Below are 22,568 nucleotides of genomic sequence, written 5' to 3'. Positions count from 1 at the left end.
GACATCTATGATGTATTGTTGTATATTAATATATATATATATATATATGTAAAAGTATACCTAGATAATATTTCAAAAATAAACCAAATTAATTTACAGATTTTATTTATACATATATATATATATATATATATATATATATATAGATATATATGTGTGTGTGTGTATATGTATATAACTGAGAGAGTGTATTTAATATTACATATTATAGACATGAAATGCTTATGTCTAACAATGCTGTACTAAATAAAACATTCATTAAAGCGTATTCACAAATATGAAGAATCATTAAAATGTATAAACTAATGTCAACTGTAAGAAATAATCGTTTATAGTTTGCCTAACGGAGTACATTAAAACGTATAGAACTGCATTCATTAGAACTCGTATATCTTAAGTTAGCATGAGCCAAGCAGAAGCTGTGTAGCTCTCATATTAAAGCGTATTTTTCCTGTCTCTTCAGTGTGCGGACTTGCAAACGACCATGACCCAGCTATTGTTCTTTCTGTATTAGTTTGAAACATGGGGACATTTTCCCATCCGCATGCTAGCATCTTTTAGTATAAAATGATGTGCTTCGAAACATTTGTAGATACTTCCAAGGACAATGAGACGAGGGAAAGAGAACTTTTAACCTGAGACGTGTGCCAAGATGATGAAGTAACCCCGGATATGCCACCTACGAAAAGCCGATTATGAAGACCAATCAGAAGACCAAACAATATCGAGAGATGACAAATGCATTACTTAATGTATAATTTGATAGGTTAACAATGATGGGGTGTATTGACTAACCAATAGAATTTTGGGGGAATGAATCACGAGAAAGGGATAAAAACCCATGACACAGGGAGTAAATGTCATTAGGTAGGGAATGATATTGATTGCATCCCGAAACTCTGTCACACTATTTTGTGACTCGAGGTTTAGACAAACCATCCTTGCCCATTTTACTGTCCTTTACTCTCTTCTCTTAAAGAGGAGAGTGTATTTCCTCTAACTTAGATAGACTGATGGCGATCTGACTGGTGTCCTGAAGACGAAGACTGATCCTGAATGCTGACTTAATCAGAGGAGGGTAATTATAAAATTGCTAATGAAAACTCATTTTGCCTTTCTTTCTAGGTACCAACTGCTGTATGTTTTATTAGAGACCGTAGTTAGATGTTTTCCAAATTGGTGTTCAAAATTGTTTTGCATGACGCCTAACATGCTAATGCTAATTAGAGGTTAGACGAGGTATTCATTCTGACTGACAAACTGACGTGACTGACATGGTGCTATGCTGAACTAGTATCTTAGAAAATTCGATGTGTCATAATCTGTTTATATCTATCTGATTGTCTATGCTACTGATCTTTGCATTTATTGAAACTTATTGTGGTTGTCATCTTGTAATCGTGCTTATATGCTTATTGACTTTGAGATTAATGCCTTTGCTACTAGATTGTAATCAATAGGGAATAAAATTTATAATCTTCATCAAGGTGTGGTTATTCATGACTGACAGGTCATGGTTGCGCCAAATGTTTATTAATGTCTAAAGTAAGATATAATTTGGTGTTAAATGTTGACAATGTTATTGACATATTGATTGATATTTTGATCAGTTATCTCGTCCTACGGTGTCTCACCACTGGGCCCAAAGATTCATTGGCCTAAAACTAGTCCTGATGTGTATAAATTGACATAGACGGACGCGTTAGCATAACTATATATATTTATATATGGATAGTGTTTTAAGTCTTAGACAATTACAAAATTAATATGCATATTTTCGTTTTGAAAAGTAGCATATTTGATAACATATTAAATTACGTTTTTAACATTTAGCAAAAATCAATAGTTTACATTAACCACAACTTGTATTTAAATTTACTAAATCGTAATTAAAAATAAAAATGCTAGTGAATGTGGTTTCATTATATTTTGTTTAGAATTAATATTTATACATTTAATTAATATGTTTACATTATTCAATAATGTAATAACCATTTATTGTGAAGAGTTATTGAGCTCCACTTTTTCATTTTAGTAGTTCTAGGGTAATTTTTTAAAATTTTTAATTTACATTTATATTTTCCATTAAAATATTTTAGTTCCTTAACAAAATACTAAATTGTAATAATGTTCCCTCTACTTTCCCATGTAGAGTTATCCACCACTGTGGAAGAAATCTTCACCTATTTGTGAAAGGTTAGTAGTAGTAATTAAGTTTTAGATACTTCTGTGCCCAGACCTTGGAGGGTGAAGGCATGTAAGTCTACACTTAGTTGAAAATCTGCATTTGGATATGGTGAATAGCATAAAGTGTAAACTTATACCTTGGTGAAGGGGTAGATTTACACAAGTAAATCTATAGGTGTAAATTTACGTTTGTGATAGGGCCAATAGTAAGTTGTAGTTTCTCATTCTTTTCCAATTTTGGCATGACATGAAGTAGCTTTAGCTGAGCCTCTGTCATCCCCTTAGAATTTTCCTTCTCTTTCTGTTTTGAGGCACTTCTGGTGTAAGCTATTTACCTGGACGAGTGACTGTTAGATTAGCGCTCTTCTGCCAGTCCTTTGACATGTACCAAGTTTAAATAAAAACCTCTGCCTGTCCTCTGGCAAGTGCCAAGTTAGAAAAAAAGGCCCACCCCTCCTACAGACTCCATTCAATCAGTTGCTGATGAACGTACAAAACCAAATGGCCTCCACAGCACACTGTAAAATACTCTTATACCCATGTTGCACCGAGTAGTAGTTATAACGTGTTAAATCAGTCTGAATACCAGAACAGGACAAATGAAACCAAAAGACAATATTATATCTTTGAGTACCAATGTCAAGCTATAGATAATTACTAGGTTAAAAGTAGGTAGAAAATAAAACAAAATATATTTTAGTCCTGTTTTAAAAACAACAGACCTGTGCACACATCACAGGAAAAGCCCGTCAGATGTGTTCATTCTGTCCACCACCCACCTACTGTAAAATCTAGAGATAATTATATTGAATGGCTCTTCTCTAATTCTTAGTATCCTTTGTGTGTCTCACCTTTTTTTTTGCTGTCCATGGGTTTGACATGGAAGACACTTTGCTAACTTGGGCCTCAATTAGAAGAAGGCAGAATTGAGGGTTCCACCAAAAATGGCAAATTACATGGGAGGGGCTGCTGAATTTAGTGCTACCCCCTTACCATACCATGCATGCAGCATTCTTTCTGTCTGCGACACCAATGTAAATAATGGTTATTCCAAACAGTAAAATGTCCTTAAGTATCCCCCATTCACCGTCAAACAACTACCTGTGCTTGAGGACATTAGTTATGGTTTCTCTGAGGATGGACCCTTCTTTGGGGGTCTATGTTCATGGGTAATGTAAATGAGAACAGGTCCAGCATGTTGAATACCATAGTTGACCTGATGGAGATTTTATTTTTTTTCTGAAGTGGCTTCCTCCACAAATAGGGGAGCTATTTGGGGTACAATGCCTGATGACTAACCAAACAACTATAAATGAGGCGGTGTGGAAGAAACCCTATCTCAACTGCATCAGTCACAAGGAAGCTTGGCCACTGAACGGAATTACGTTATTTGCCTTTTCCCTTATCATATGCTAATTCCAAAGAAGAACAGAACTCCAGGCTTTCTGCACTCCTGCAAAATTATCCTAAATTTGAATACGCTCTTTATAGGCACAATAATTACAGCTGTGTCTGGGCAGAGGTGGCAACCTTCAAATGAAAGTGTGGGGTTACAGATAGAAACTCAAAACATTGTGGACTTTCAATAGCCACTTTTGCTGAGAATGCTAGACCACCATGGTGGATAGATAATCCGCCAATCAAAATGAAGCTGCTCGCTTTCCTTGTTGCAGTCCTTGGCGCCCTTCCAGAGCGGGTATTGTGTGCTTCATAGCTTGGTTCAGGGTTGCTCTGGGTGTCAGCATTGATTTAAAAGGGCAGATACTCTCTGGTACTGAGCACTTGTTTAGCTTAAAAGAAAGAGTACCAGCACTTCTCAACGCTGATACCAGGTACTTTAATGGGGGAGTACCTGCACTTCTAAGGAGCAAACATGTACTCTAAAGAGTGAGTACCTGCACTTCTAGATTTCAGTTTAAAGCACTGGGTGTCAGCAGGGGTTGCACTCTGTGTGGGGTGTTTAGCCAAATGGTTCTAATGCTGTATATGTTAAAGGGGAAGAGCATTTTTCTTTCGTAGGAAATGAACTGTGTTTGTGGCAGAGTGAGGACTCTGATAAAGTAAGGATTGTGAGGAAGAAGGACAGGGAGAGGATGCTCCACCCCAGCATTAGAAGCTAGGAATAGATAAACTGGGAGCGCAAAGGCATGCCAAAGCTGTCGAATCCCGAAAGAGTTTAAAGCGCCTTGACCTCAGCCTGCGCCCTACTCGCACCATGGCCACAATACCTTCCAGGGCAAAGGTGGACGAGTTATCTATTCATTCAAGCAGTAGTTGATATACAACCCCAATATTACGACGTTTGAATCTACAGGAAACATTATTGAAACCAGAGTTTACTCTGCATTCCACTGTCCAGCTCGCTGGCAGCGCCACTAGATATTATTGTGAAAAGTTTCGCACCGCGAATGCCAATTAGAAAGAAAAAACGTCATCATCCTTTCAGTAGAGCGCCCGCTCCGAGAGGACCTGTAGGCATTGGGGCTGCCTGCCCCTGCGTGCGCTGCACCCTCTCGTTTTCAGGCTGGTTGGAGCCCTGATGCACCTAGGTCGCTCATCAGTGATTACTGCTTCTAAGAACTCTCCACATGCTGTGTGTGGATGTGTGCTAATTAGCCGGAATAAATTATCCCCTGGTGTGTGGCGCAGTGCTTGTGGTGGTTTTTACTGCGCGCCGAGTGCTGAGAACTTCATGTTTATTTTGCAGTATCGAAGCGAACGCTCAGCATGCCTTCCAGTTATCTCCTTAGGGGTGTTTCCCTGAGCTAATTCTGACAGAATCTCCCCAGCTAGATATGCCCATCAACACGGAATGGCAGAGCACTGCACGTGCCGCGAACCTCTGTGCTTGGGGCTGTATGCAAATTTAATGCCCTGCTCATTTCTGTTTCTCTTACATGGATGACAGACGCTTTAACAATGTCTTCCCACATTTCCCTCTGGGAGTCTCCATGTATAGGTCTGCAGTCAGTGTGAAAATGTTTTCAATGTGAGCCTGCAGAGCATATATGGCACATATAGTTTTTTTATACCGAATACGCTAACAAGCATTGTCAAAGAGCCTCAATGTATTGGATGGCTGTCTGCTCTGTTTTTTTGCATATTATACCGATAGACGAGGCACGTGAACATGCGGTATAACTATACAGATTGAAAAAAAAGCGCTGACGTCACGGCACACGCTGGTGCCCAGGGACGACCATCGGCTTCTAAGAAAATAAGAATATCTGAAAACAGGTGATTTGCAGGATTTCTGATTAACAGAAAAGCAGCAATACGCGGGTCTCTATTAAGGCCAAGTGTCTGCACAGAAAATGAGGTTTCTCTCTCTGATCTTTATGCACAGATCCTCCGTGGGACTGAGTTACATAAGCCGCGAGCAGGCTCTGCTTCCAGATCATCACATTCGGGCTCTGATCAAACACTGAGATCCGGGAGCTGAAGTTGAGAGTTCTGCTGCATTGCAGTGCAAGGTCAGACTTGGTTACACATTCTGCGTGCACTGCTCAAGTGTGATTTAAGTCAGGCGTTGAAAGAAATGTCAGATATCAACAAGGATGACAGCAGTTGGCAACACTAGCGCCAGTAGGCAAACTTCTTTTGAACTATCACTCAAAAGATACCCATAAGCGCTATGTGGAGTTTTTTATTACATGCTTTGCACGCACGCAAAATAGTTTAACGAACGTGACTTCACGTGCTATGGTGTAGATGCCGGACAATGAGGACGAGTACGCGAGACATTAAAACCAGTCTAATGTGGGAGAATGGACGCTTGGCTGGTTTCCTGTGGCTGGGGTGCAGTTACAACGCGAGCATTGCACAATACCAAGATCGGGCATAAGGCAGAGCATCGAACCCGCACACCCGGATTCCATCCCATTAATTATATTACATATAAGAAGTACCTTAAGTATGGTTGCTGCAAGTTTTAGTGTCACCCATGCCGGTATCCCGATCCCTCATCACATGGAAAGACAATAATTCTAGGGATTCCAAGTAGTAATTTTACTTTAAGGGATCCTTTCACATCCCATTCATAAATCTCATGAGCTCCCCGATAGCATTGCCCCCAACCTGTCAATCCCGTGGTGAGAATGGGTTGACTATGATTAAGCATGATACGGAAATGGGGGCGAGGTTTCCAGATTTCCAACACATCATTTCTCAGTTGGTAGGGTGAGGGTCAGCAGCACAGTTCTTCAGGCTATACCTCTTTATGTAACATGTCACTTGCCCTTGCCCAACCATACAAAACATGTCTTCACTTGCCTTCCCCCGGTATGTCTTACATTAAGATCTTCTAATATCTGACACAGGGACGACATTCCAAATGCCTGGATAAGAAAACCCTTGCCTAATACTCCACAAAAATACCTCAAATAACCAATACAGTTAAGCACACTTTAGAGTGAATATATTTACTGCTTGTTTCCTTAGACCTGACATGCCACACAGTCACTATATGTGCTGGCGGGTGAAAGAGAGGAACAAGGGTGACATAGGGAGTAGCGATGCCAAGGCAACAAAAAGTAAAGCAACGTACCAGAAGAGTGCTGAATTACAAACAGCCTGCTCAGAAATGTTTTTCTGGCCTTTATAGATCCTTTGCTGTTATCTAAGCATATGGGGGAACGTGTTCCGTGCTTCTGGTTTTAGTAACCCCTGAGACATGTCATTTTAGACCTCTTGTTTCTGGTTGAAAGCCCCAGGTGGGGCTTTGCCTGTTGCAACAAGGAGTGATGCTCTATGCCATAGAAAATGCCTATTTAAAAACTCTATAAATACATTGGTATATTTATTAATAGCCCCTTGCCACAGTCTTTCTGAGGTACTTCCAGAAGAAAGGGGTTTGTGGCTAGGATGCATACTAGCTCCCTTTCTTTTTTGTCTTTACATAATCTTCTCCCCTGATTTTATGAGAAGAGTAAGATCTAACTCTCCAGTTGTTGGTGGTCAAGAAGAGCAAGTCTTGTTATACGCAGACGATCTATTAATCATGTACCAGACTCCCAGAGGGCTGAAGCGTGGCATCCAAACTTCAGTAGTCCAATTTTATTTCTGTAAGATTGATAATCATAAAATAGTTAGTTTAACAAACAGGAAAGTAAAAATGGGTGCCCTTTATAGGGTTTAAATCAAGAGGGCAAGTTACATCTTATTGACACAGGCAGTGGCGGCCGGCAGCTTTAGGAGGGGGGGGGCGGGATACACACATACACGCACGCACACACTCATTCTTTCACACACAGACACGCACGCACGCACCTCCATTAACAACACTCATACCATTCAAACATGCACGCACGCACCAAACATTAATTTTAACAAATTGCACACACTCATTCTTTCACACACACACGCACGCACGCACATCCATTAACAACACATAACACTCAAACATGCATGCGCGCACCAAACATTCAATTTAAAACTTCACACACATATATACATACACACACACTTACCTTCAGCCTCCAGGTCTCAGGAGGGATGGGACTGCTGCCTTCCCTCATTGGCTGACTTTAGCTTACGCTTTCCTCGTCACCCAGGGGAGGGCCTCGAGGCACCTTAGCTGAGCCGAGGAGGTCACGCCCATAGGAGCTTGTGACCTCCTCAGCCCAGCAAAGTTCAGCTCAGGCAGCCAGGAGTGTGCGCAAATCGCGCATGTCTACTCCTGGCTGCCTGAGTTGAACATGGAGAGTGTCTGTCAGGCTGACCTTTGTTCAGCCTGACAGACACTCTTCATGAAGGGCTAAAGGTGGGGGGGCGTGGCCCGTCCGCCCTAAAGGACGGGCCGCCACTGGACACAGGGTGATTTTTATCTACAATACTGCCTAGGATAAATATAAGGAAATTAATTATTCAGAACTGGTTAGGCACTTTCACAGTATGGGTCAGGAACATTTGATCGCTGCCTTAGAAGCTTGTGAGTTTAACATCCCGCTCTCCTCTCATAAGGGAGTGAATATAGGCCTCTGAAAGGGTTGCAGGTTTATGATAAACTGGAAAAAAAGTTCGGAAAAAGCTATCTCAGGCTTCACAAATTGGTCTCCTTTAAAGCAATTAGTCTAGACTAAGGCGTGATGGATAATATAAGTAAGGTTTTTCGTTCATGGTGGAAAGTTTGATACCGCTTGAGATTTATTATAGAATGTAGCATGCATGCCCTGTTGAAAATAGAGTTAATGGGTAGTTAACGCAAGGATTGCACTTTTATTGGCAATGTCACCTTGGTCTGGGGTGAGGTTGGAATCACCTGGAAATAATTTGAATTAAGTCGGTCCTGGGGACTGGCTAAGCGTTTTTTAGCTGTGGCCTAGCAAAAGGTATCATTGTTTTAATAATGCTCTGAGTCGTTGCTGAGGTATACTCAGATTAAGACCAGCCTACGATATTGATGAAGTAGAGACTGTGAAAGGCTAGTTCAGCTCCCCAGTGATCCACCGAATAATCGTTTTTCTAAACACGAGTTTATTAGGAACTGCCTGGGAGAACCATGTGCGGAATCTCTGAAATTTGGCCCCTCAGAATAGAAATCACAGGCTTTTTATTACCCTTATCTGTCTGATCAAAGAGAAAACTATCTACAGAATACTTGGTGATCCTGTAACATGAGAATTATGATTGATGCTGTAAGTCGTATATATGTTTCAACCTCTATTATGAACTCCTATACATCTTTAATAGTATTTTAATCAGTTTTAATTGAAGATCAATGTCAATATTTATTGTGTATTGAAATGTTTTGTTGGCTAATCTGAAAGTAATATCAGAATTAATATAGCATTCCATTGTCCACAGAACCATATCTCAGGTTGAGTGTGACTTTCTAGTGGAAAATCAACCTACTTATGTATTTAAGATGCCAGGTCCAGCACAGTTTGCATCAGTCAGACAGAGTGATGTGCTCACGTTAGAGGTTTTGGCTATCCTTGCTGCTTTGTTAAATAAAAATGCAATTGTTTGAGTGAATTCTCTGGTTGGTCAATATGCATACTGTTGTAGCAATCTGGACATGAAAGCCCCAGTGTCTGTCTCGGGTCCACCATTTGTGGACAGCTAAACATCAGCATCATTTTTGGAGCATGTGGAGCTGGGTTCGATCTCCTCTTGCCATCATATTTTCCAGTTGGCTGCACAAGAGTAAGAGGAAATAGAACTTTGAGATTTCTGACTTAGCACAATGATGTTGGATGTGGTTTTGGGTTTATAATAATTTATGGACATTAATTGAGTTAGAATGATCTTAATAATCACCAAGAGTTGTCTCATTTAGACAGCTGCTGCTCACCTTCATCCATTTGTGGCCAGAAAGGCAGGATAAGATGTTGCAATATTTGTTTAGATTATTTCATAGGAACAGCATCATCTGAGTATTATTTGTGTACATTTGGAAGGGCATGGTATACTGATTAATGGTATAAGTCAGTGGACGTATATATATTCACTGAGGAAACATGCAGAGAGCTTTCAGTCCTGGTGATTTTGCATGTAAATACTCGATGATACATCAGAGTCAATTTTTACTTGTGCTCTTCCCTGAAGTAAAGATGTGGTTTATCTTACACCCATTCATGTGATTACCCTATATCTGTTAATGAGAACAAGCAAAGCATTGTGGGTTACAGTAGCATATATGGCATTGAAATTCAATATAAATAATGTCATTGGTTTGTCTTCATGTAACACTAGTAGGAGTTCCTTCCACATTCCTAACAGCTGGCCATGCAGGAGTGTATTTTCATCACTATGTTGTTGAGTATTTTTCATGCCCTGTTGTTGCAACTGATTGGTTATCTCTTTTTCAAGGACTTCTGCTTACATTGCTTGTTTAGAAATGGAACAATTATTTAGTAGCCCCTTTACAGTCACGTCAAGCTTTTTTTAGGCACAGTCTCATCATGGTAACTGATGGTGAATGTGTCAATCTGTTCATTGATAGGGATTGCTGCACATAAGGAAGTAGGTGCTCTTAATACCTTTTTTAATTTTTGGCTGTTCTTAGATGGGATTTGTATAAAGTCTTGGTGAAGTGGCTCCATAGCATTGGAGGTGGTATTGCTTTAATATCTGTGATCTTTTGATGAAGTAGTTTGTCATCTATTAGTTTTTAGGAGTTGTTATAAGTTTCTTTATCTGGTGTGGGTCAGATAAGTGTTTGCCTATTTCTGAAAGCTCAGAAGTATCATTAGTTGCTTTTTAATGTGGATATTTTATTTGATTTATTTATTGTGTATCATTGTTCTAGGGTAACCACTACTATGGATTATAAAACACTGTTTACCTGAGGTCCAGGTCTTTTAATTCTCCAACTACATACCAGCCTTCTTCCATTTCTTTTCAAGTCACCCAGCTTCTTTTTGACCCACTTATGTGTGGTCTACTCAGAATAGGTTTTCCTTTGCTTATAAAGTGCTGCAACACTCACGGTTCTGACTATTTCAACATAAAACTAACTACAAGCTTTCTAGTTAAAGAACATATAGAGGAGACTATGTGGATGATTGGAAAGAACCCCATAAATGTTGTAAGCCAGAGATTGTTGAAGGGTCTGTATCCAAGAGTGTCTATGGACAGGGTACTGGAGATCTGCGGTTTACAGATCAGGTTCTTTAGATGACAGGATATTATGGAATGTTCAGGCTAGGATTGGGTGAACTCTTTAACCCCTTAAACGTTCACCTATGAAGCAAACAGTGAGTGCAGTGAGGCAAGATGTGTGTGTGTTGGTGCTTGCATAGGATTGTTAAAACATATGTTATTTATATGTTAGAAGCTCAGTCTGCATTGTGTCTTTTTCTGTGGGTCAGAGCCTACATTAGGCCATAATGAGCATTGTCTTAAAGGTTGAAGCCAAATGACCATTGAATTCAAGGAGTCATCTGGAAGGCCACCATTGTAGGAAGGTATTTTTTGATTGCTATTCTGATGGAGATATTGTTGTTGGTTTTGTATGTAATGGCCCAAGCACATGGAAGCAGGCAAGAGTTACTTTATGCATTTTTAAACAGCACATACATAACCCAAAGGGGTTAGAGCACTTTACAATAAAGATAGATTGTTACATAAGGTCCAACATTACACAGTAGCAGATCATTACATAAGCTATCGAATTACAACTGTTACGTAGGTAGGTTAAGTTACAGCAGTGAACAGGTTGTCAACTGGTGCCTTGTTCAGGGTACAGTCTAATGAACTGGGGGTAGTGCTGTCTATCGCAGGGTCATTATCAGAGGTTAAGCCATAGACATCTGAGAGGATGTTCCCCTGCATAGGTAGCTAAGCTATTGTTCCCTAAAACATCTTTGAAGGAGAAGGGCTTTCAGCTTTGTTTTGAAGATCGCCAGCGAGGTGCTGCATAGGTTCAGAGGTAAGGGATATCGCTTTAACGAGTGGCGAGGGATGATGAGATGAACAGTTAGCAGATAAATGAGGGATCTCACTGGACATTTAGGGGAAATTAGATGCACGATCATTTAAAGGATGAGATAGGTTGGAACTAAAGAGGGAAGCAGTTTATTGTGAATAGAATGTTTTACATTTGTGTTCTAAGCATAACAATTTTTACGCTGACATTTCTGTTATTTTGTTCATGGGACTGAGATGGGGAAGATGTTGATTTCCTGGGCCTGAGATACAGAGATGTTGCTCATAGAAGTATGAACAAATGTGTTTAAGGTAAAAAAAAAAAAATGATTATTAGATTATATGATAAGGCATTTTTTTTATTAAAAATGTGATTCCTTCATTTTCATTGCCTGCTTCTCTTTATCTTCCTTCCATCACCACCCCCTCGTCCCACAACCTTGTCACCCAAATTGACAGTGAAAGTGTGATTATTTTGGTTGTAAGGTTTTCTGGCAACAGTATGCATTTTTCTAAGAATTCTATATTGAAAGAAATTCATTATTTGTTTTTCTTTTCCACTGTATGTGATATCAACGAACAGTTTCCTGTTTATTTATTCAAAGAAATGCATTTCTTCTTTTTTAGTATGTGTGATATCGAAGAACAATGTCCTGCTGATTTGTAAATGCATCAAAATAAACAATAAAATAGCAAAATAGTGTATGTAGCCCGTAGCCAAGGCTCTTCATCCGAACACAGGAGTTTGGTTAGCAGGGTCGTACAAGATATACTGATCACTCTCTAAACTGCGGGGGGGAAAGGGTGAGGTGTGACTCACTTACCAACTAATCATGATACGGTTTCCACCAGCATTAGTTTCACTTAATACTAAACTTGGAATGTCGTGATGATAAATTATTCCACAATATTTCTTTAAAGTTGCTTTAAATCTATATATTCTAAATATATCTACGATTTATTTTACCGAAATCGCATTTTTTCAACGCCAACATTGAAATGACTGACTCTACCTGTCTCATCTCATTATGGAGGAAGCTGAGAAAACATCACCTCATTCTCCCATATATTAGAACTGGGGACATGCACTCCCTAGTGTGTTCCTTTTAATGCAAGAAGAGTTTATGCTGCTAGCCATCTTTCTCTGCCCAATACTATGTCAACCAATAGCAACACAAGATTAATTTCTAGCATTTTACAAAGACTTAAAATAATATTGACTTTTGTTCAGGTGAACAGAAACGTGTATTGATTACGCCAAAGTTTAGGTCCGTATTCCCCTTGATGAACAATAAATCAACGTTATCTGAGAGTGAGGCATTTGTTATGTTGAATGTTGTGCACACTGAAACCAGCATGCATTTCTCTCCAAGTAAAACCGAATCAGCCTTTCATATCATTTGCCATGATTTACCTTCTCCTTGCATCTTGAATTCAGTAGTAAGAGGCTGGAATGAAGACTAATGATTCCGTCTGGGGTATTATCTTCCTTGCATCCTAAGGCAAGCCAGCTGTCTGTCTGTTCGTTGTTGTCTGGTTATCTGTTCTCGTCTTTTAGGGTCAGAGGATTGTCTGTTTTTTTTTCATTAATATGAAAGGAAAGGGGTATGGGGAAATCAGAAAAAGTCATAACGCACTCCCTTTAGATTTGCTAACAAGTCAGCAATCCCGGGGGACTGGTGAAAATACTAACAACTTTACATAACAACAAAACCCCGAGGATGCATGCACAACCCAGAAATGTAAAAGTATTTTTAGTGTATGTATAATCTTCAGAGATGCATTGAAAAGGCAAAACATCCAGAATCAGTGATTAAGTCCCAGAAAGATCCAGTGCTATGTGAGTCTACCCCTAGCTGAGAAGCATATACAATAATTGAAGGATATTTTCTAGCGCCTTGTAGTCCCCACGGCATGCAGGATAAGCCACTGTGTAAATGTCTTAAGCTCAGACCGCAAAATGGAGATTCTTACATGTGGTAACTGGATAAGTCCTCCTCCTTTGACCATTTACCCTCGGGAACTCACATCCATACTCATTTAAAGTGAGGAACATAAGGGTGATCATGGACTCAAACTATCCCTCATTCCTTTCCACAGGTAAATGAGATGGGAAAGTGAAGCTTTCACATGATTTATGTCTTCAAGGAACATTCCATGTCTTGGTTTAAGGCAAATGGCCCAATCTACCATCACTCTAGTACTCCTAATCCTTGACTAAGCCAATGTTCTCTATCCTGTTGACTCCCAGCTAACAGTGCTGAAACTACAGAGAGTTCAAACATGGTAGCCAGACAGCTGCTCATCCTACCAACATGGAACGACATTGCACTGGCCTCTTTTGCTCTCACCGCTCTCTGTACCTAGAAGGAGCACCTTTAAAGTAATGTGTGTAGTTCCCCAAGCAATGTATTATAATGGATAGTGCATCCTTTTAAATAAAGTTTGACTTATTGCCACAGAGATCTCCGGGCTCAAGATAAGCCCTATTATTGACTTAATCTCTATTCTAAATGAAGGCAAGCTGGCAGGTGTTCTTATTGGTCCACCCTGCCAGACTTTCAAATTGAATGCTTGCTCGAAAAAGGAGCATTGAGAATCACCTCCAATTTCAGAAAAAAACTAAAGAGATAGCTCAATCCAACATTATAAACACAAGTTGTAGGCTAGGACCTATTCACATTTATAAGCCGATACCTGCTGCTGAGCCTATTCTCGCACTCACCACGGCACTTTATGCTTATTCTCTTTGATCCTCACTGCACCATGTTTGGAACACTTCTTCAAACCTCACACATCTAAACGGGCACCTTCCACTTGGACATATCACATGCAACACCCTTCTAATCACTGACTTTCAAAAGAGCACCTATAAAGCGATGAAGCCTGAGCACTTTGCAGCCACTTTAAGAATATGATGTGGCATACAAATAATCCAGTACAAAACAGTAGCATAAAAGCTGCACAATTTCCTCATGTAAAGTGCTTAATAATGTGTATCAGATGTTTAATGTTTTTATTTTTCTTTAATCTGAAGAGGGATTTCTTATATTGGTCTACTCCAGTGTTCAGCATATGCAAAGTAATTAATATTAGATTATGAATTTTGTTAGTATGAGTTATTAGGTCCTGTGAATTTGTTTCAGTTTTGGAATATAGTAAGACTTTCCAATTATTATTCCTCACTGGTTTGGAGTCTAAGTTGGCATAGCCCAGAACCACCAATTTCTCATGTAGATCTTTAGTATTTCTCAAAAAGTCATAAAGGTTCCTGGATTTTCGTTTCTCTTTTAAATATTGCTTCAACACAAGCTTTCCTACAGGCGCCTTGGATGTAAACTCAAGTAGAATCATAATGTGCTTTTGTCCTGGTTGTTTGTATAAATTCATTTTTAATTGTGTGTTTCGTGTTTAAGTAAGAGTTCGAAAATGGAAGATCGTTTTTTTGCAGCAGAGCTCTAATTGTAATATTCTCATCATATTAAATTAGACATATATTCATGTTCTCTAATTCAAGGATTGAAGATTACATCATAAATACATCTATACCATTAAGAGATCTTAGCTATATATGACTTTGTCTGTTGTTTTATTTAGCTATGACATATGCACTATCCATGAGCCATGGTCGTTTTATTTTTGCACCAGTTTCACAAATGGCAATTAACATAATGATGACATCACTTTAGATAACATCACAGGAAGCATCCGATCGCAGGAAACAGCCCTGGACCACATAATGAGAAAAGAGCTGTCTCTCTTTTTTATGGGATGGGTAAACTCACAGGCCTGCTCGTCAGGGTGTGGAGCGTGGTGGATGAATCTCAGGGATTTGCATTTCAAATGTAGATGACTCCAGTAAATTGACTACAGTCCAAAATGATGTTGTCACTGGTACCATCAAAAATGCTTTTCTAGCAAACAAAAGTCAATATAATTGTCTTTGTGAATGCTGTTTTTCAATTGCATATATTCTGCATGAGGAAATGCAGTTCATAATACGGTTTGATTGTGCGACCTCACCATGTAATAAACTCACAAACCTGTCTTGGGTCCAGTCAGGCTTGTTTGTAAATCCTTAGCTCAACTCCAGGTAACTGTGGCTTTGAACAGTCAGGTGCTCATTACGAGTTTGGCGTTTTTTTCCCGAAGACCGTCGTCTAAGCAGGCACGAAAGCCCGCCAGAGATGGCAGTCTGAAGACCGCCATATTACGAGTAACCAACACAACACTGCCAGAAAACAGACAAAAATTCTACACTGTCGGCGGCAGGAGAGAGGCGGTTCTATCACCGCCACGCCACCAACAACCCGCCCTCCAAATTACGACTCACAAATCAGCACTGCGGTCTTTTCATGGTGGTAATCCATTGGCGGTCCAAACCCCTGCGGTCAAAAACGCACCTCAACCAGAACACAGCACCGCATTGGACAATACCAATACCCCACACGTGATACACATACACACACCGCACACACCTGATCACAGCACCAAAGTAAACACCCCCACACATACCTATAATCCTTTACACCCAGAAAGTCTGACATAGCGAGGCAAGACCACACTGACAGAAGGCCCTGTACCTAGAAATCACAGCCACCATCACACTGAACACACATCACACAACACAACAACAAGAGCAATACAACACATACATCACCACTGCACACAAACAACACAAACCACATGCACACCCTAGCGCTCAACCTCGCAACGACAAACAGCTCACCCAGCATCCCTGCACATCACACACCCCACCACCAACAACACAACCACCATGGCACCACAGTTGAGGGTCATGGTCGACTAAATCGTCAGAGTGGAGCCACAACTGTTTGGAGCACAGATCCAGCAGACATCCATAGCCCAGAAAATGGAGTTATGGCAGAGGATCGTCATCAGGGTGAACGCAGTGGGAAACCATCCACACACAAGGGACGACATCGGGAAGCAGTGGAATGACCTATGGGGAAGGTATGGACCATGGCATCACGACATAAAATCGCCGTCATGAAGACTGGTAGTGGGCCTCCACCACCTCCCCCAGAGTTCTCATTGTGTAAGGAGAAGGTCTTGGCCATCCTACACCCAGAGGGGCTGACGGGAATACCAGGAGGACTGGACTCTGGTAAGTCAACAACACTCCCCGGCCACCATGTACCCCTGTACAGCATGTACCCCTACAACCCTGTCACCCCCTCACACCACCCTCACGTGCACTAAATCACCATGCACCCAATACCCTCCCTTGCATGCCACACTTCCCTACTAGCACCATTCCCTCATAGGCCCACCTAGTGCATGTATTGCTCACACTGCAGCAAGTACTACAACTACCACAGTGCAACACTCCCTACCCTTGAATGACTGCAAAATCCACTCCACATTTGAGCACCTGCACGTATAGCCATGTCACCCCCCTTCACCATCAAGAAATTGGAATGTACATCAGTACATGGCAATGGCAGGAGGCAAGGCCAAAACCAAATATAGAACCAAATTGTACCATAGCAACTTTCAACTGATGCAAAAATGAGTAGTAATCAATAAACTGTCAATGCCATTTCTGCTCAGCAATTCCAGACAATGATGGCAAACAACCATGTGTACCACTAGTACAATACCATCATGTAACACAATACCTCTCGTTGCACAGGCATCCCAAGCACTGCCACGCAGCAGAGGATGCCAGAGACAGAAAGCCCAGCCCTGGATTTAGGGATGACTTACCTGGCCCATCAGGCATGACTTGGCAGTCCACCAACACCAGCCTCACCCTGTCCATGACCGAATCCCTCTCCCTTGTGGCATCCATTGCACAACAGAGCCCACCTTCCCAAACCTGTGTCCCAAGGACAGATCAAACATCAATGTGCCACACAGTACAAGACCATGAGTCAACATTTCAAACCCAAGACAACAAAGGTCCTAGTGTTAGTGGGAGGTGGCACACTGCGCCAGGGACACAGGCACAGGGGGCAAGTGCCAGTGGGAGGGCAATCATGGGCCTAGAGATGATGCAGCAACAGGAAAGGACTGGCCAGGATGCCATCTCCAGAGTCCTCGGAGCCTACCAGCAATCCTAGGACACGATGGGCCAGATAATCACCGCCTTGCAGGAGAACCAAAGGCTGCAGAGGGAATACCACCAGGAGGCCAAGCAGCAGTGGCATGCACACAATGCCATCATGGTCTACATGTTAGGGGTGCTCAATGAACACACCACCATCCTGTGGCTGTCCTCCACCCAACAGCAGGCCCCAACCAGTAGTCACACAACACCTGTGCCCTCTACAGCTGCACCTGCTACTGGAATGAGGCCCTGCAAGAGGACTGCCAGGTCACCAGCATCCCTGCCCCCACAGCCGAGGAGCCCCTCCCTAAAAGAGGTCGACCATCCAAACATCCTGTAGGACCTGAGGCCAAGACCAAACACACTGCAAGGAAGTGATCCCTCTCCTGAACTGTCACCCTTATATGCCACTGATGCATCCTGTTCACTGCCCAATGCCTAATTCTCATCATCCCAAGGCTAATGGATACAGGACCTGGACCACCCACTCTGATGAACACAGAAACCATGACCCCACTCCTCAGAACTGTGATGTGAGACACTCAATAAACACCAATGAGCACAAGTAATGGTGTATGTGTCGTAATTGTTTAAAGTTGCATCTCTGTTAACAAGCAACAATCAAATACACATATCTGGACAACAAGAATGTCAGAGTGACAGATGTTGCAGGAATCTCCAGCAGGTGTATAAGTACATCCATTTGGTAGTAACATCCAATGGCAAGGATGCAAACAGGTATTACAGAAAGCAGTTTGCAAACTGACATGTGACCTGCAGAGGAAAAAAACATGGGATAAGGCTCAGTGTAGTAAGCCATGTAGGCCATTACTATACATCAACAGCAGTATTCGCATACACAGGATAATTTCTGCAGTGGGTATGATGCCACATATGTATAGACCAGTATTTTCAGTCACACACATGTGTAGTGATGGTATAATTCCTTATAGATGACATCCTCTACAGAACACCACCTTGCGGAGTCAGAAACAGGGAGATACAAGACAGCAGCTCACAATATAACATGATAGGCCTACAGAACCTGACAAGTCTGATAATTGTACCTTACATTTACCCAACTATTCAGACTTAGGACCATCAAACTTGGGTACATCTACAGGGATGAATTGTGATAGCACCAGCATTTATCACAAGTAATTGGCAGCAATGCATTTCCACTTCCCCTCACATTAAGTCAGCAACCTGTCTTGTTTGGAAATCAAGATGGAAGGCAGAAGTTTGCACACACACCTTGATGCATGCAACATTTATGTACCAACTCACATCTCCAATACATGGTCCAAGTGCACGTTACATTCAAATCACACTTACAGGAGATTCCTTGAAAGTATTGCTGAATCTGGTCAGTCCTGTTGTCATCTGCCTTCTCCCCGTCTGCCTCCTCTTCAGTATCAGGGTCACCAGCCTCAGCCACAGCTCTTGCGGCTATGTCCCCCTCCTCCTGCAGTGGGATGTGCTTTCTGAGGGCCAGATTATGTAGCATGCAGCATGCAACAATGATCTGGCAGACTTTCCATGGTCAGTACTGTAGGGCACTAGTGGACACATGGAGGCAACAAAATGTAGCTTACAACAGGCCGAAAGTCCTCTCTATCACCCGCCTCATCCGGCCGTGTGCCTCATTGTACCTGCCCTCCCCATCTGTATGTGGATATCTAACAGGTGTCATGAGCCAGGGCAGATTGGGGTATCACCTGTGTGGAATTGGGAACATAACAATAAGAAACAGTGATAGGCATAGTTCAGACTGTGTAGAGAGGTAGATCAAACGTCTGACATGGGACAGCAGTACACATACCTATGAGCTAGGCCTTTTCTCTCTGTAGCTGTAACATCAATGCAGGGAAACTACTGTTCCTCAGGACGTAGGAATCATGTATTCAACCGGGGAATTTCGCTGTACATGTGATATGTAGTACTCTGCAAGACACACCATTTGTACATTGATCGAATATGTATTCTTTTGGTTTCTGTACGCATGTTCTTTGGCCCTCAGAGGTACTGAGGCAATGTGACACCCATCAATGGCCCCTATTACATGTGGGACATTTGAAATGTTATAAAAGGCAGCCTTAACAGTGTTCAAATCTGGATGTTGTGGGAACCTTGGGTACCTGTCCAAACGCTTTAGTAGGGCATCCAGCACATCCTTTAACACCATACTGAACATCTGCTGTGACATCTCTGCAGCCTGTCCCACAGTCCACTGAAACGAGCCACTGGCCACAAAATGCAGGACAGACAAGACCTGGACTGTTAGAGGGATGACATGGGGATTACTCAAAGCTGGCAGGAGTTCTGGCCCAAACTGGGCACCCAGTTCCCTAATGTCTGACGGTTCAGTCGATTGGTCATCATGATGTGCTTTTCTTCCATGCTTTCAAGGTCTACTAGGGGCCGGTAAACTGGTGCATTCCTCATCACTCCAGTTTGGCGGTACCTAGCCAGAGACAAACAACATTCAGGACATATCTCACAATGTAGTGTCCTAATTATGACATATGACAATAAGGAATTATTGCTCATGTAAGCTGTCTGTCATGTTGTATAAAGACACATTTCACCACACACCATTTCTACCCAGACATTATGGCAATACCTCATATTACCATAGCTGTGACAAGGGGCATGAACAGGACTTGTAGTGATGTACAAACATAGACTCTCCATATGTTTCACTATACAGAATGTCAGTACAGACATATGTACAAACAACTGTAGTATTTTCAGCTGATACCCACTACATTTGTGAGTGTTGACATATTGTAACCTATAATTGAGCAAAGCGTGACAATATGCATGTAATGATGCAGTGGGAACACATGGTAAACTATCTATATATGTAAAATGGCAGCCGCCTGTCCTGCATGCAGAGGGCAGATGGAAGTGACCTCATTCCGCCTGCGGGAGTCGTCATGGCGGAAGACAGTCGGAACCGCTGTGCAACTCCTCATTGGTCAACATTGACGTCTATGGAAAACTGGGGCCAATAACGATCACCGCTGGCAGTGACGGTCATGACCGCGTTGGTCCTGACCACCATTTTGTTTAGCCCAGCTCAATTGACTCCTGGCACTCGGGCAAGAACGACCTCCACTTCGTGTGCTGCTGTGTCCTGTACCTTGGAGCCATGATGGCATACACTGCAGGGGATAGGGCCCCAGCATTCACTGCAGAGGAGCTGGATACATTGGTGGAAGGGGTATGAGTGGCTGTATGGGGCTCCAGAGCAACAGGTCAGTACAACATTCATCAATTAATTAATTTCCGGTGGTGTTTGACGGCAAAAGTGTGTGCACATTGACATGGGATGTCTGAATTGGGGAATTGCATGCACATGATGTATGTGCTGCTTGGAGTATTGGCTATGTGCATGGGCTGTGTATGTTAATTGTCGCAAATTGTTGCAGTTGTATAGGTATAATCTACATTATGTTCTTCATTTTTTCAATGTTTCCCATGCAGGTCAGCGCCCACCAAAAGAAAGGGTTATGGAGAGCCATCGCCAAACAAGTGTGGACCCTGGGGGTCCATAGCCGGCGGAGCATCCACTGCAGGAAGCGGCGGGAGGACCTGAGACGCTGCTCCTGGAAGACCCAGAGGCCCAGCTAGGGATGGCCTCCCAATGTGGAAGGGGTGCCCGTTGGACCCTGACCCCCCCAATGGCCTGCATACTGGTGGTGGCCTACCCAGAGTTGGATGGTCTCTTGAGGCCCGGGCAGAACAGCAGCCACAGGGGGGTAAGTGCAGACTATTTGATGACTACTGTATGGTTGTCTACTGTGTCCCTTACTGGACTTAGGTATTGACGAGGTCTGATTGTATTTGGAGAATATAGAGTCTTGGTTGTCACTCCAAATATGTTGCACAATAGTATGTTAGCTATGTAAAGCCATGCAGGAAATGATGTGGTGGTACTGTACCACATTTTCTACTGTAAATGTGAGTTACTCCAATGTTGAGGCATTCTGTTGCCTTCATACTCTATCCCTGAGTCCACTGTACTCACCCAAAGTGATCTTGTTGGCACTGTATTTGGGAAGTGACAAGTATATGTGGTGTATATTGAAAGTGGTAGCATTTCAATATGACTGGACATCTGTACAGAATGTATTCCACACATACTTGTCATAATGTGTGTGTACACAATACTTCTGTAGTCAAACGTCTTTCATCCTGTCATGATTGACATGTAGGTGAGTATGTTCATGGATAAAATTTATAGATAAGTGAGTTAGACATTTGACAGGCATGTAGGATGTTCAATCACATGTCTAGGCTGAAGACTTAAGGTAATAGGTGATACGTTTGGAAATGGCTTCCAGGACTCAATTGTTCATAACTGTATTATGGGCTCTTGTTGTCATAACAGTGGAAATTATGTTTCTTGTTAATATATGTAATAGATGGGTAGATATTTACCCTTTCCTCCCTTTCTTTCTCTCCCACCCTCCTCCTCTCTCCACCTCTGTCTATGTGTGCATCAGCATCATCTGATGAAGGAGGAAGGGCACCGGCGAGTGGGGAAGCTGCAGCCCACGGGACCCAGGAGGCTCGCACCAGCAGAGCCGAGGGGACCAGTGGGACGGAGGGCGAGGGGAGCATCACAGGGGAGACTAGAGCTACTACGACATCTTCTTCCGATTCCTCCTCCGATGGTGGCTCCCTGGTGGTGGTTGACCCATCTGGGACCACCCCAGCACCCTACTTGTCCGCCACCCACTTAACAGCACCGCCCTCCCTGTAGCTCCCCAACCAGTTGCCCTTGCCTGCTCACCCAGGAGGGTGGGTGTCTCCTTCGCAGCATATACCTCTGCCCTTGCCCAAGTCAGCCCTGCTGCCCTCAATGAGGAGGCTATTGACCTCCTGAGGTCCATCTCTGTGGGGCAGTCAACCATCGTGAATGCCATCCAGG

At 42.3% G+C, this 22,568-nt stretch overlaps 1 protein-coding gene across 7 annotated transcripts in view; it reads left to right on the top strand.

Annotated features, from left to right (window-relative positions):
* The window catches only part of MCTP1 (multiple C2 and transmembrane domain containing 1), a 2,197,525-nt gene that overhangs the window by 1,880,542 nt on the left and 294,415 nt on the right, over positions 1-22,568 (top strand). The window contains exon 16 of one of the 7 annotated variants that reach the window (XM_069225522.1): positions 464-1,481. The exons of the other annotated variants lie outside the window; for them this stretch is intronic. Within the exon in view, the coding sequence (XP_069081623.1) occupies positions 464-514 (51 nt within the window). The 3' untranslated portion in view covers positions 515-1,481. Of the gene's footprint in view, positions 1-463; positions 1,482-22,568 lie in introns of those variants that run through there. 7 annotated transcript variants of the gene reach the window in all.

The sequence above is a fragment of the Pleurodeles waltl genome, chromosome 1_1 (genome assembly GCF_031143425.1).
Source record: "Pleurodeles waltl isolate 20211129_DDA chromosome 1_1, aPleWal1.hap1.20221129, whole genome shotgun sequence".
Taxonomy (NCBI): Eukaryota; Metazoa; Chordata; class Amphibia; order Caudata; family Salamandridae; genus Pleurodeles; species Pleurodeles waltl.
Note: the sequence above shows the minus strand (reverse complement) of the source record. Positions and strands in the feature narration are given on the sequence as shown.